This window comes from Lepidochelys olivacea (genome assembly GCF_965140295.1).
Source record: "Lepidochelys olivacea isolate rLepOli2 genome assembly, chromosome: 2".
Classification (NCBI taxonomy): Eukaryota; Metazoa; Chordata; order Testudines; family Cheloniidae; genus Lepidochelys; species Lepidochelys olivacea.
The window spans coordinates 106,983,968-106,999,679 of record NC_140412.1 but is presented as its reverse complement, the minus strand read 5'-3'; the positions used below and the strand labels follow the sequence as shown (position 1 = coordinate 106,999,679).

The following is a 15,712-nucleotide window of genomic DNA, read 5'->3' as shown; positions in this document are numbered from 1 at the left end:
TTATCACACGTTTAATTGAAACCCAAAGAATGGTGACTTTCCACCTGTTGGAATGAAGCACAGTTAGCAGCAAAAATCTTATTGTGACATTTGCTACTTACACTCCCTTTAGATTTTCGGGATCCTACAACAGGAGGCAGTGAAGAGGCTTTGGAACTGCAGAAACAAATAATACCTTAGGATTCTAAACACAGTCTATAATGTAAATACTATATGTGCCTTTATTATAATAAACAATGGTTTGTTTACCTAACTATGGCAACACAGTTAATTATTTTATCCAATCTACTATTGTACTAAGAAATCCCACTGATACCAATGTCAATTTCCTATTTACTAGGTTGCAGTTAAATGCCTAATCTTTAATTTGTGCAAACAAATGTATTGTAATTCCCATAATGTATACTTCAGTGGTTCTCAACCAGGGGTATGTGTACCCCTGGGGTATGCAGAGATCTTCCAGGGCGTACATCAGCTCATCTAGATATTTGCCTAGTTTTACAACAGACTACATAAAAAGCACTAGCGAAGTCAGTACAGACTAAAATTTCATACAGACAATGACTTGTTTATACAGCTCTGTATACTATACACTGAAATGTAAGTACAATATTTATATTCCAATTGATTTATTTTATAATTATACGGTAACATGAGAAAGTCAGCAATTTTTCAGTAACAGTGTGCTGCGACACCTTTGTATTTTTAAGTCTGATTTTGTAAGCAAGTAGTTTGTAAGTGAGGTGAAACTTGAGGGTACACAAGACAAATCAGACTCCTGAAAGGGGTACAGTAGTCTGGAAAGGTTGAGAACCACTGGTATACTATATATCCTGAAAAATGTGAGGAGATATTCTGTTAATCTGTGCAAGATTCCCCCTGGCACCTATAATTCAGAGTATCTTCATTGACTTCAGTGGAGCAATGCCGATTTACACCAGCTGAGGATCTAGCTCAATTTCCCTTGGGCTACACCTACACAATGAGCTAGGGGTCGATTCCCCTGCTCGTGCACACATACTCCCGCTAGGTCTCATTGGTGGGTATGTACTTGGCACTGCTCAGCCATGCCTCCACTACCACTACCCATGCTACCAGAGCTACGCTGCTCTTTATACTCACGCTAGCTCGGTGACAACTAGCGCAAGTATAGGTACACCAACAGGGGAAATCACACACCTAGCTCGTAGCATAGACATAGCCTTAGGCTATGCTTTGCACTACCTTTCCATTAGTGCCTCAAAAGTGTTTTCCCCAGAATATTTTGGGTTACTAATTCTCTCTGTATACAGTTCACTAAAGTCAGTATGTATTGTACTGGGGTTAATTTGTAAAATACAAGACAAATTCTGATATTACATCAGTTTCTCACTGGCACACGTCCAGTGATCTCAGTGGAATTATTCCTGATCTAGACCAGAGAAAGAGAGAGAATTGGGTCCACGTTTTTCTAAAGAATTTAAAAGATCGGTCCAATTTTTAAATTACAGTGATCCATCAGATACCCATTATGAGCTCAATCTTGCAAACATTACCAGTGTAGTGCTTATTACCATGTATAGTCCCATGGAACTCAACGGGACTACTAATCGTATTTTTGCACCAAACCCCACAGTGGTCGTAGGATCAGGCCCTAAAAGAATACTCATGTGACGGGGCACTGGTTGGTCATTGGTGAACAAATGGTTAACTCCAGCTCAGCTCCCTTTTCTCCTTGCACAGGTAGTCAGGGGAAGGGCTGGAAGAGTGTGTAGTTGGGAAACAAACAAAGTGGGGTGAGGGGGAAAGAATACCTTTAAGGAAGGTCATGCTCCACACCTGAGTCCTAGAACTGGCTTACAGCACCTTTTAAAAGAATGCATGCTCCGCACACCATACAAAATATAGTGGCCCTCAGCCATTGTAAATCAGCATAGTTCCATTGAAGACCACAGAGCTATGTGGATTAACACCAGTAGAGGAAAAATCTGGATGGGCAGGGCTGAGCCAGAGAATCTCTCTCACGGTGTTCATGTTGTGGTACATAATCTCTCACTTTAATGGTACTTTTATAAGAGAAACACATCCTCCCTTCCTCTCAGTTTCCTTCCTCTCTCTGTTAATCTTTGTCCCCTTTTCTTTCTTATGGACTTCAACACAGGTTTTTCAAAAAATATAAATAAAGGTCTGCTTCTGTGTTACATTTTGTGTGTCTCAAATAATGATTTGTGTTTTATTGAGTTTGGTTTGTAAACACAATGACACAAGTAGTATGAAAACACACACACATATAAAGAAAGCTTACCGCTGAGGTCTTCTTATTGTAGACTTGCTAAACAGTAGATCACCATAAGGCAACTTCTTAAACCTGTCTCTGCCCACTGCGACATAGAACTGCCCATTCTCCAGATCTGACCCACTCTGAACAAGTTTTCCATCTAAAGTATAAAGCCTGGCAAAACATTAATTGCAGTTTCAATTAGATTTCCTAAGTGCATTGAAAAGCTAGAGTAACCTATCCACTTAAAAATCATGACTGATTCTTTTCATCCTTAATTTACTGGACTTCAAATGCAGAGCTATAACAGTTGTCATACAAATACCGCTATCCCCCCAAAGAATCAAATACAAGGAAAGAAATATCCAAGTAACCATCCACATCACAACTTGGATCAAGCCTCATGGTACTTGGGATCCAAGCAGGTGAGCAGAGAAATCGAATTTGGGACTGAATTGTCATGGGTGAAATGTGACAGCTAATGAAACAAAAACTATTGGAAGCAGATAGAGGGTTTCCTCTATCCAGTAACTGGAATAAGTATAAGAACTACTGGATTTCTGTACTCACAGAAACGTTATTCTCACTATGCTCTGCTCTCTAGAGCTACATGTGATCTATTACACTGGCTCTCAACCTTTTTCTTTCCAGGACCTTCTTTTCCAGGATCCACTTCCTGTTCAGCTACATGGAAAAGGCAGGTAGGTCATCATCCCAAGATTCAGAACTCATTGTCTATTCATTTCAAGTGTGAACATAATTATGTGTAGTACTTTTATTCACACAGGGTATCTATGCTGGGATTTTTTTGTTCTGGTGGGTATTGTTAATATATTATCAGGTCACTTTTACATTATAGTAGTGTTTCTCTGCTGGGTTTTTTTTTGTTCTGGTGGGTATTGTTAATATATTATCAGGTCACCTTTAGATTATAGTAGTGTTTCTCAAACTGGGGTCCGCAGACCCCTGGAGGTCCCCAAGGGTGCCCCAGGGAGTCTGCGGGCCCTGTTGATCAACTCCTCGCCCTCTTTCCTGGCAGGGGGTCTCCGTGCACTGCCCACTACCCGGGCGCCGACTCCACAGCTCCCATTGGCCGGGAACTGCAGCCAATGGGAGCTTGGGAGTGGTGCCTGCGGGAAGGGGCAGTGTGCGGAGACCCCTGCCCCCCCCCACCTAGGAACTGCTACCAGAGAGATGTGTCAGTCGCTTTCTGGAGCCTCCTGTGTTCCCAGAGTCCCTCCCGGAGTCCATACCCTGCACCCCAATCCCCTAGTGAAAGCCTGGTGAAAGTGAGTGATGGTGGGGGAGAACGAGCAACAGAGGGAGGGGGGATGGAGTGAGCGGGGCCGGGGCCTCGGAAAAGGGGTGGAGAAGGGGCATGGCCTCGGGAAAGGGATCAGGGCGAGGGGTGGCTTGGGGATCCTCAAAAAATTTTAAATCAAAATGGGGGTTCTTGGGTTGCTAATGTTTGAGAACTACTGCATTATAGCAAGGAACAGTATGTAAAAACAATTAAAATACCAAGAGCTTATGTCTGTTGGAATCCTTACCATAATAATCTCGGTATACAGCGTAACAGATTATTGTGTCTACACATGCATTTATTGAGGGTGAAGGAAGAAACTCGTTGCTTGGGGGTTTCTATTTCTCTTCTGTCAGAATCACCTTATTTCCAAGTCTCTGATTTTATACAAAAAAGACCACAAGGGCAGAGGGGGAATCACTCTATACTGACCAGGTTCTACCCTGTGCAGCACATTCCACAACTCAACAACAGGAGCATGTTTACATAATTAAATTTACATTCAAACATCTGTATTTAAGAAGCCTTCTAGAGGGCACGTGCATGTTTCACATTTGGGGACAATGTATACCTTCAAACCAGCGGCACTGCTATGGGTACCCGCATGGCCCCACAGTATGCCAACATTTTTATGGCTGACTTAGAACAACGCTTCCTCAGCTCTCGTCCCCTAATGCCCCTACTCTACTTGCACTATATTGATGACATCTTCATCATCTGGACCCATGGAAAAGAAGCCCTTGAGGAATTCCACCATGATTTCAACAATTTCCATCCCACCATCAACCTCAGCCTGGATCAGTCCACACAAGAGATCCACTTCCTGGACACTACGGTGCTAATAAGCGATGGTCACATAAACACCACCCTATACCGGAAACCTACTGACCGCTATGCCTACCTACATGCCTCCAGCTTTCACCCTGACCACACCACACGATCCATTGTCTACAGCCAAGCTCTACAATACAACCGCATTTACTCCAACCCCTCAGACAGAGACAAACAGGTACAAGATCTCTATCAAGCGTTCTTACAACTACAATACCCACCTGCGGAAGTGAAGAAACAGATTGACAGAGCCAGAAAAGTACCCAGAAGTCACCTACTACAAGACAGGCCCAACAAAGATAATAACAGAACGCCACTAGCCATCATCTTCAGCCCCCAACTAAAACCTCTCCAAAGCATCATCAAGGATCTACAACCTATCCTGAAGGACGACCCATCACTCTCACAGATCTTGGGAGACAGGCCAGTCCTTGCTTACAGACAGCCCCCCAATCTGAAGTAAATACTCACCAGCAACCACACACCACACAACAGAACCACTAACCAAGGAACCTATCCTTGCAACAAAGCCCGTTGCCAACTGTGTCCACATATCTATTCAGGGGACACCATCATAGGGCCTAATCACATCAGCCACACTATCAGAGGTTCGTTCACCTGCACATCCACCAATGCGATATATGCCACCATGTGCCAGCAATGCCCCTCTGCCATGTACATTGGTCACACTGGACAGTCTCTACGTAAAAGAATAAATGGACACAAATCAGATGTCAAGAATTATAACATTCATAAACCAGTTGGAGAACACTTCAGTCTCTCTGGTCACTCGATTACAGACCTAAAAGTTGCAATATTACAACAAAAAGACTTCAAAAACAGACTCCAACGAGAGACTGCTGAATTGGAATTAATTTGCAAACTGGATACAATTACCTTAGGCTTGACTAGAGACTGGGAGTGGATGGGTCATTACACAAAGTAAAACTATTTCCCCATGTTTATTCCCCCCCTCCACCCTCCAGTGTTCCTCAGACGTTCTTGTCAACTGCTGGAAATGGCCCACCTTGATTATCGCTACAAAAGGTTTTCTCCCCCTCCTCCCCACCGCTCTCCTGCTGGTATTAACTCATCTTAAGGGATCACTCTCCTTACAGTGTGTATAACACCCATTGTTTCATGTTCTCTGTGTATATAAATCTCCCCACTGTATTTTCCACTGAATGCATCCGATGAAGTGAGCTGTAGCTCATGAAAACTTATGCTCAAATAAATTTGTTAGTCTCTAAGGTGCCACAAGTACTCCTTTTCTTTTTGCGAATATACTGACACAAGCAAATATTATTAATTTCTCAACAAGGCCACCTCAACAAGCTTTTTCCCAAATGATATATACAGATATGTGCAAGATGACAGAGCTGAGCAAAGTCAGAAAGTTCTGTATTTTATAAAAGAGAAAAAGCTACTTTTCCCCATAATTCTTTTTACACTAACTTCCAAGAGTCAGTATTAGTCAGATGAATCCATTGCCGTTAGAGGCCAGACACACACTTTGTTTAATCTTGCATGAAATTAAAAAAAAGGCACAATTTGCAAAAACACTCTGACATATTTGTGTAACCCATAATGCATTATTAATCCCCCCAGATGTGGAAGTTCCTCCATTTTCTAGGTGTAACAAATTGTATACTAACATAGGCAACTTTTTAATTCTATTTTATATGAATACCAATCTCAGCTTTTAAAAAATAAGAATGACTTTGCTGTTTCCTTGCATATCTAGTATGTCATCCCAAATGCACTTCCATTACTACAAAGTATACTTAGTGGTTATTTTTTAAATACAAACATTTAATGGTAATGGCAGCACTTGAAAAAACACTTATGCTTCATTGCCACATAAAAGCCACCAGTAATGATGAAACATTAATGAGCAAACAAGCCCACAAAGACAAGGAAACCTAAAATCAATAAGGAAACTCATTTCTGAATTCACCTCATTGTGTTTGTTAGACCACACAATGCTTGGAGAACCCTGGAAAACAGGAAAATTAATAAAAAGAAAAGGAGTACTGGCGGCTCCTTAGAGACTAACCAATTAACTAACCAATTAACCAACCAACTAACCAGGAAAATTAATGTAGTTTAGGAAATAGAACTCTCCCATATAAATGTCAGTGGGTGTGGATATGGGTGTATTAAATAGATCTTTAACGTTGTCTAATGTATACTTTTATGCTTTAAATGCCATTTTTGTTGTTCTTTTTCAATGTTGTCAGCCTAATGAACCACCTGAAAACCTTAACAACAAATATCTGGCAGCCTCTAGTTAAGTTTCTCACTAAAAATAATAAAGCCTGATAATTGAATTAAACATAATCAGCTGTTTAAAGTGAAAACAATAACAACAATGCATTTAGCAAAGGAACTTGATTAAAAAAAATTATTAGACCTGCCAAGTATCACATACGTTGTGTGACATTCATGCCTACAGCTTTTTCCCCATCCACCCAGTCATACCTGCCCACAGCCCAGCTGGTTTCTCATGTATCCCTGTTAGGCATCAGAGATACCTCTGCAGTGATTCCTTCTGGGGGATGCTGGGGCAGCTACTCTGCAGAGAGCCTCACTCTCTGCTTCCCTTCCTGCATCTGAGCCAGAGGTGGTGGCAGGGACATAAAGCGAAGCACTGGTGCCTAGGCTTCTTGCCTTCCACAACCTTGCCCACCCATCCAGCTGCTTCAGGCTCCCAATTACCACCTCCCTCTTCCCCTCACCTTGCCTAGATACGCCTCACTTCATCACCAACTCCCCCAACCAACTCACCTGTCCTGGCATACACCTCTCCCCCCCATGCCACACCTTCCCCCTCACCTCCAGGCACCCTGTACCTCCCCACCAGAGGCCCCTCAGGCACAGGCGATGCATGGGGGGGCGGGGCAAAGAGGGTCAAATGGTCCCCTTCCAGATTTTTGCTTGGTCTGCTGGGTGGAGAGAGAGGGGCTCTGTCCTTCTCCCACTGCACCTGTCCCCCAGCACACTCAGCCCCTGTCCCTGGCAGCCGGGCCCAGGTAGGGAGCAGAGGAGGCAGGACCAGCCACTTCCCACACCCACCACTCCGGGTCACTGCTTTGTGCAACACAGCAGCAGCCTGCAAGAGCCTGGCTGGGGAGATGGCGGCAGTGGGCCATCCCCAGCTCGGGCCCGGGTGGAATGTGCCAGGGGGCAGGCACAGCAGGAGAAGGACAGAGTCGTCCCCCCTCCTGGAAGTAACTCTGGTTGGGCTGGGAGAGCATGGTCAGGGCTGTCCCTAGCTATTCTGGGGCCCTACACAGCACCCACCGCGGGGGGAGTTGGTGCGGGGACTGGCTCCAGGCCTCCGCCGGGGGTGGGGGCTGGCTGGCTTGAGGGGCAGGAGGGAACCGCCCCCCAGCACTCATCAGCGGCGCAGCTGGGGCCAGGTCACTGCACTTCCTGCAGCCAGTGAGTGCAGGCCCAGCCCTGCTTCAGTCCTCAGGGGCGGGAAGAAGTGGGAAAGGGGCAGGGCTGGAGTGGAGCAAGGGTGGGAAGAGGCGGGGCTGGGGCGGAACAGGGGCAGGGGCCCGGGGAAGAGGTAGAGCAGGGGCTGGATCAGCATGCAGCTGTGCAGGGCACCAGGAAATTTGGTGTCCCAAATTTCCTGGTGCCCTACGCAGTTGCGTACTTTGCGTACGGGTAAGGGCGGCCCTGAGCGTGGTGGCCCCAGGTTGGGGTCAGGGCAGGAGAGGTTGCTGGGCAAAGAAGACAAATGGGGCGGTCACATGTCCTCCCCCTTAGATTGTGCCCCTCCTGCCAGCATTAGGAGGCATGCGTTGTTTATGTCAGGTACTGCAGATAGGTTCCCATCTACCTCTCTCATAGACTCCCCTTCTTCCACTGCTCTGCACATATTTGTTTGTGATTCCCCTCCTTCCTGCACCTGCCACCGCTCCTGGGGAGTGTGGCAGGGAGAATCAGTGACTTGATAAATGTCATGCATGAAACTACACAAAACTTGGCAGCTATGTTGTTAATGATGCGGAAAAGAAAAACACCACACATGTAGTGTCATTCTCATAATTCTGTTTTTTCTTGTTTAATAAGAAGTTATATCTTTCTGGCATCAGTGGTCTCACAGGATGACAACACAGTGACTGTAAACCACAGCAATTAATTTGTAACTTATTAAGGAACAATGATCACTTTACTAACTTATTTAATATGTACTCCTAGCATTTTAAGGAACAGAATATGAAAACTAGGTTAATAGGAAACCAGAAGAGGAAAACACTGAATGGCTGAAATGCCATGCATAGGCGCCGACTCTGTGGGTGCTCCGGGGCCGGGGCACCCACAGGGAAAAAATGCTGGGTGCTGAGCACCTACCAGCAGCTTCCCTATCAGCTCTCCCTCACCCTCTCCCAGTGCCTCCTGCCCACCGGCGGGCCCAGCGAATCAGCACCTTCCCATCCTTCCACCTCCCCAACCTGCCTCCTACCCGCCGCGATCAGCTGTTTCACAGCGCCCAGGAGGCTTTGGGGTGGGAGGGGAGAGGAGCGAGGACACAGTGCGCTCAGGGGAGGGGGCAGAACTGGGTGGGAAGAAGTGGGGCGGAAGTGGAGCGAGGGCGGGAAGAGGCAGGGTGGGGGTGGGGCCTTGGGGGAAGGGACGGAGTGGGGGCGGAGCCTGGGGCAGAGCCAGGGGTCGAGCACCCCCCAGCACTTAGGAAAGTCGGGGCCTGAGATGTCGTCATGTGCATTTTTATCATCTATTCTTGAAAATAACACAAAACACTGAACTGCAACCATAGTTACCTATAGAATAATTTATACCTTACTGCACGTAATTTGCTTATTTGTTTCATCAAGTAGTGACAAAGAGCAAAGTTCTAATGGTTTATTAATTTCAAAACAATCTGGAGGTGGAAACAGAGGGCCAAGTCTTCAGCTGGTAAAAAGTGATATCACTTCACTGGAGCTACAATTACACCTGCTGAGGATCTGACCGAGAGAGTTGTCATGTATGTTTACATCTATTTTACTGTATATAACAACTTAGATGTCCCAAAAAACACTGTTTTGAGAATTTAGTGATGTTGACAGAAACATGGGGCCGGGAATGATGGAACTGGATGGAAGCTATATGGCGGAGAGTCAGCCCACACAAGACTGAGGTTACACAGTGGGGGAGACTTTTTCATCTCCTATTATTTTGGGGGGAGTTTCTCTTTTTGTGATACAGCTTTACAACCTGAAGGTCTTACTGACTCCCACCTGCTCCAGAATGGTTTAGTAAGCAACAGTTGCAAAGAGTGCTTCATTGATACAGGGCTGTGACCTTTTCTCTCAGATGCAGACCTTACCTAAGTTAATCATGCCTTTCCCATCTGGAAAGTGGATTACTGAAATGTGCCCTACATGGGGATATACTGGAAGGCCATAAATTTTGTTAGTGCAGAATTTGGCAGCCTGCTTACTTCACAGTGTTTCCCATAGAGAACACATTTAATCTGTGCTCAAGGACTTGAACTGGCTCCCAAATCATTTCCAAGTGCAATTAAAGGTGCTGATTTTAAGCTTTAAAGCCCTAAACGATTTGGGAACTATCTACCTGAGCGATCATCTCTCTCCTAATCGATATTGTGTCAACGGAGATGAGCTGAGATGCTTGTATAACTTTGGAACCTGCTTCCCACCTTGGTCTGACAGAGATTGAGCTGGGTGACTTTCTGAGCATACTGCAGGGTCCAAGTCATCAGAAAATGGTGGGTTGTGGATAGAGTGAGTTGAAATAAATTAGGTGGGCCAGTTTCCCATTGAAAAATGCTGGGGTTTTTTAACTGAAATATTTTGTGGGAACATGTCAATTTTGATAAAACATTTTATGACAAAAGTCAAAACGTTTCATTTCAACAATGTTAAAACATTATATTTTGACTTTGTTTTTTTATTTTGTTTTGATTTTGTTACATTAAATATTAATGTTAATATAATAATATATATTATATTTTAAATTCTATATGTCGAAACTATGAAGCTAAAACAAACCACTTCAACTGTACTGAATCAATTTTTATGGAACTTTCATTGAAGTGGAAATTCAAAACTTCAGATTTTCATTCTGATTAGGAACAATTTTTTTCAAAATTGTGGAACAGAAATTCAGTTCCCAACCAGCTCTATTTATAGAGATTTAAAAGATATGTCAATATGTAAAGTATATATTATAAATATACAACTTCCCCATACCTGTGCACAGCTCCACTTCTGAGGGTTACTTTTTCTGTCACCATTTCAAGAACATGATCCCATTGATTTAGTGTTTTTCTAGGAATGAAGAGGCGCACTGCTGGATTTATAAGGTCTCCATTAGCAATCAGACTGGAAGAATAAAGGAAAGTTAAATAATGTGTAGCTGTGTTTAAATAAAACTCAATAGAAACAAGAAAAAGATGATAGTGGATTACCTCCCCTAACTGAAAATCCTACTTACAAAATAGTGCATGGCTCTTGAAGTGGTTTTCGAAAACGTGCTGACACATTGATTCTACTGTGAGTAACTGGCTTCACCTGGAAGGACAAAAGTATATAGTCATTTATTCTGTCTTTATCTTAGGACAGGATTTTAAAAAAAAATTATTTCATTTTATTTTTACTTAACTCCTCTTTTTCCAGCAGTAGGTTTAACTAACTTCACACTACTGCCATCTGGCACTAAGTACCCTCTGTGGTACAGCAACATACTATAAAAAGAAAAGGAGTACTTGTGGCACCTTAGAGACTAACCAATTTATTTCAGCATAAGCTTTCGTGAGCTACAGCTCACTTCATCGGATGCATACTGTGGAAAGTGTAGAAGATCTTTTTATATACACAAGTACTCCTCTTTTTTTCACGAATACAGACTAACACGGCTGTTACTCTGAAACCCAACATACTATAATGACTAGGGCCCTTCTTGAGGGAACTATATTAGGTTATAAAACTTGACCTTTTGCCTTCATGAAAACCTTATGCCCCCCAACCCTTATAAAGCTTTCCTCCTATCCCTCCCAATATGCAGGTGTTATGTCACCATAAGCATACACTGCCACAAAATCTGTACTGAAGTTCAGAGCTCTGCAGATGCCATTACTGACTTGTCAGTAAATGCTGCTGAGTCACACAAGGGTCAGCCTCCCAAACTTCACCCCTGACTTCTGACAGTGTTTCAGTCTTAGTTCTCATAGTTCATGCCTACTGGTTCGGAAAGTTAAACCTGCATCTTCCATTCAGTATAATAGCTAAGTACCTCTAGGCCTCAGAGTTTAATAAATATTTTGCTCTTATACAGCCCTTTTCATCCAGCTCTTTTTATTATCAAAGCTCTTTACAAAGGTTGGTAAGTACGAGCCTCGTTTTGGGAAAAGGGAAAAGATGGGAAAAGGCACACAGAGGTTAAATGACTTACTCAAGTAGAAGCTTGTGGCATTCAAAATAGAATACAGGCTGCCTGATCTCCAGACATCGGCATTAATCACTAGACCATGCTGCCCCCCTTTTTAATAAACACTTTGTTCAAGGTGCTCAGTAGTCATGACATTAATATTGAATAGAAAGTTATCCAATGCTAGGTTTCCATATAGCATTCATCACATTCTTTCAAATTTTCAAGTAAAAAAAATAAACACATAAAAGGTAAACACATCTTCTTCCCCCCCAAAAATCAACTAAAGGGAAGACCTTAAATCTACTATAATTCACAAATCATTGAGCCAGGTGGGCTGAGAAAATCCCAAACAAACATCCAAAAATAAAGGAAAATGTATTTACAATCTCACAATACCCCAAGAAAGGGTTACAGGTTTGAAGGATTCAACACACCGTACTCACAAATAGAAACATGCTTTGCAATACTTATATTGTTAGCACAGGTTACATGCCCAATCATAGGATGAAAAATAGCCCATGCTTTAGTCCCTTATAAGTTTTATCAGTCCTCGTCCACACTTAAAAGTTGTATCAATTTAATTAATGAGCCTCATTTCAACTTGGGGAAAACTAACATTTATATCTTCAAATGGCTTTACAAACAAAAATTAATTCAACCTGAAAATGCCCTGTAAGTATTATCATCTGCCTTGTACAGATTGGAAAACTGACAGAGGTTAAGGGACCTACCAGATAGTCACAAATTTTAGGTCAGGAGAGGTTATTATGACCATCTAGTCCAGGGGTCTCAAACTCAAATGATCACAAGGGCCACATGAGGACTAGTACATTGGCCCGAGGGCCGCATCACTGACATCCCCTCCCCCGCTGCCCCTGTCCCCGCCCCCACTCCACCCCTTCCATGAGGCCCCGGCCCTGCCCCACATCTTTCCACCCCTTCCCTGCCCCCATTCCAACCCCTTCCCTGGAGGGACCTCGAGAGGTCATCCAGTCCAGTCCCCTGCACTCAAGTATTATCCCAGGACTAAGTATTAATTAGACCATCCCTGACTGATATTTGTCCAACCTGCTCTTAAAAATCCACAATGATGGAGATTCCACAACCTCCCTAGGCAATTTATTCCAGTGCTTAACCACACTGACAGTTAGGAATTTTTTCCTAATGTCCAACCTAAACCGCCCTTGCTGCAATTTAAACCCATTGCTTCTTGTCCTATCCTCAGAGGTTAAGAACAATTTTTCTCCCTCCTCCTTATAACAACCTTTTATGTACTTGAAAACTGTTATCATGTCCCCTCTCAGTCTTCTCTTCTCCAGACTAAACAAACCCAATTTTTTCAATCTTCCCTCATAGGTCATGTTTTCTAGACCTTCAATCATTTTTGTTGCTCTTCTCTGGGCTTTCTCCAATTTGTCCACATCTTTCATGAAATCTGGCACCCAGAACTGGACATAATACTCCAGTTGAGGCCTAATCAGCATGGAGTAGAGCGGAAGAATTACTTCTCGTGTCTTGCTTACAATACTCCTGCTAATACATCCCAGAATGACGTTTGCTTTTTTTGCAACAGCATTACACTGTTGACTCAGATTTAGCTTGTGATCCACTATGACCCCCAGATCCCTTTCCGCAGTACTCCTTCCTAGGCACATTTCCCATTTTGTATGTGTGCAACTGATTGTTCCTTCCTGAGTGGAGTACTTTGCATTTGTCCTTATTGAATTTCATCCTATTTACTTCAGACCACTTCTCCAGTTTGTCCAGATCTTTTTGAATTTTAATCCTATCCTCCAAAGCACTCGCAACCCCTCCCAACTTGGTATCATCCACAGACTTTATAGGTGTACTCTCTATGCCATTATCTAAATCATTGATGAAGATATTGAACAGAATCAGACCCAGAACCGATCCCTGCGGGACCGCACTCGTTATGCCCTTCCAGCATGACTATGAACCACTGATAACTACTCTCTGGGAATGATTTCCCAACCAGTTATGCACCCACCTTATAGTAGCTCCATCTAGGTTGCATTTCCCTAGTTTGTTTATGAGAAGGTAATGCAACAGAGTATGAAAAGCCTTACTAAAGTCAAGACATACCACATCTACCGCTTCCCCCCTATCCACAAGGCTTGTTATCCTATCAAAGAAAGCTATCAGGTTGGTCTGCCACAATTTGTTCTTTACAAATCCATGCTGACTGTTACTTATCACCTCATTATCTTCTAGGTGTTTGCAAATTGATTGCTTAATTATTTGCTCCATTATCTTTCCGGGTACAGAAGTTAAGCTGACTGGTCTGTAATTCCCCAGGTTGTCCTTATTTCCCTTTTTATGGATGGGAACTATACTTGCCCTCTTACAGTCTTCTGGAATGTCTCCTGTCTTCCATGACGTTTCAAAGATAATTGCTAATGGCTCAGATATCTCCTCAGTCAGCTCCTTAAGTATTCTAGGATGCATTTCATCAGGCCCTGGTGACTTGAAGACATCTAACTTGTTTAAGTAATTTTTGACTTGTTCTTTCCCTATTTTAGACTCTGATACTACCTCATTTTCACTGGCATTCACTATGCTAGACATCCAATCGCCACCAACCTTCTTGGTGAAAACCAAAACAAAGAAGTCATGAAGCACCTCTGGCATTTCCACATTTTCTGTTATTGTCTTTCCCCCCTCATTGAGTACCGGGCCTACTCTGTCCTTGGTCTTCCTCTTGCTTCTAATGTATTTGTAGAATGTTTTCTTGTTACCCTTTATGTCCCTAGCTCATTTTGTGCCTTGGCCTTTCTAATTTTGTCCCTACATACTTGTGTTATTTGTTTATATTCATCCTTTGTAATTTGACTGAGTTTCTACTTTTTATAGGACTCTTTTTTTGAGTTTTAGATCATTGAAGATCTCCTGGTTAAGCCAAGGTGGTCTCTTGCCATATTGCCTATCTTTCCTATGCAGTGGGATAGTTTGTTCTTGTGCCCTTAATAATGTCTCTTCGAAAAACTGCCAACTGTCTTCAGTTGTTTTTCCCCTTAGACTTGCTTCTCATGGGATTTTACCTACCAACTCCCTGAGTTTGCTAAAGTCTGCCTTCTTGAAATCCATTGTCTTTATTGTGCTGTTCTCCCTCCTACCATTCCTTAGAATCATGAACTCTACCATTTCATGATCACTTTCACCCATGTTGCCTTCCACTTTCAAATTCTCAACCACTTCTTCCCTATTTGTCAAAATTAAATCTAGAACAGCCTCCCCCCTAATTTTCTGGTTTATCTACAGCATATCTTTTAGAAAGACATCCAGTATTGATTTAAAGACTACAAGAGATGGAGAATCCACCACATAGTTAGGAAAATTGTCCAATGGCTAGTTACCCTGACTTTAAAATGTGCATCTTGTTTCTACTCTGAATTTCTCTAGCTTCACCTTCCAGTCATTGGCTCTTGTTATGTATTTGTCTGCTAAATTAAAGATCCTTCTCTATCAGAAATGTTCTCCCCACATAGGTATTTATAGAACGTGACCAAGTCACCTCTTAACCTTCTCTTTGATAAACTAGAATTAGCTACTTTTTTCTCTCCCCATAAGGCAGGTTTTCCAAAGTGTGGACACCAGAACTGGACACAGTATTCCAGTAATGGTCTCATTAAGACAGTATATATTATACATCTCCCTGCTTCTACGTGATATTTCCCTTAGACATCCAAAGATCACATTTGCTCTCTTAATCACCACATCACACTGCTGAATTCATTCAGGGTGAATAAATGGGCCCAAGTCAAAGGTTTTAACATGATCCTGTAACTGTCCAACCCTAAGCAGTTTTAAACAAGGTTTGGTACACAGAGACTTCAGTCTGCTTTTGTACTATGGCAAACATCCCGTTAAAAATCTTGTAACCCTTTATTAAAGAT

General features: G+C 43.0%; 1 protein-coding gene across 3 annotated transcripts in view; it reads right to left on the bottom strand.

Moving 5' to 3' along the window:
* The window catches only part of DCDC2 (doublecortin domain containing 2), a 142,475-nt gene that overhangs the window by 92,316 nt on the left and 34,447 nt on the right, over positions 1-15,712 (bottom strand). For all 3 annotated transcript variants that reach the window (XM_084620383.1, XM_084620384.1, XM_084620385.1), the window contains 4 exons: positions 10,863-10,939; positions 10,619-10,750; positions 2,285-2,431; positions 102-156 (listed from right to left, as the gene is read on the bottom strand). In XM_084620383.1, coding sequence (XP_084476509.1) covers positions 102-156; positions 2,285-2,431; positions 10,619-10,750; positions 10,863-10,939 — 411 coding nt within the window. The remainder of the gene's footprint in view (positions 1-101; positions 157-2,284; positions 2,432-10,618; positions 10,751-10,862; positions 10,940-15,712) is intronic.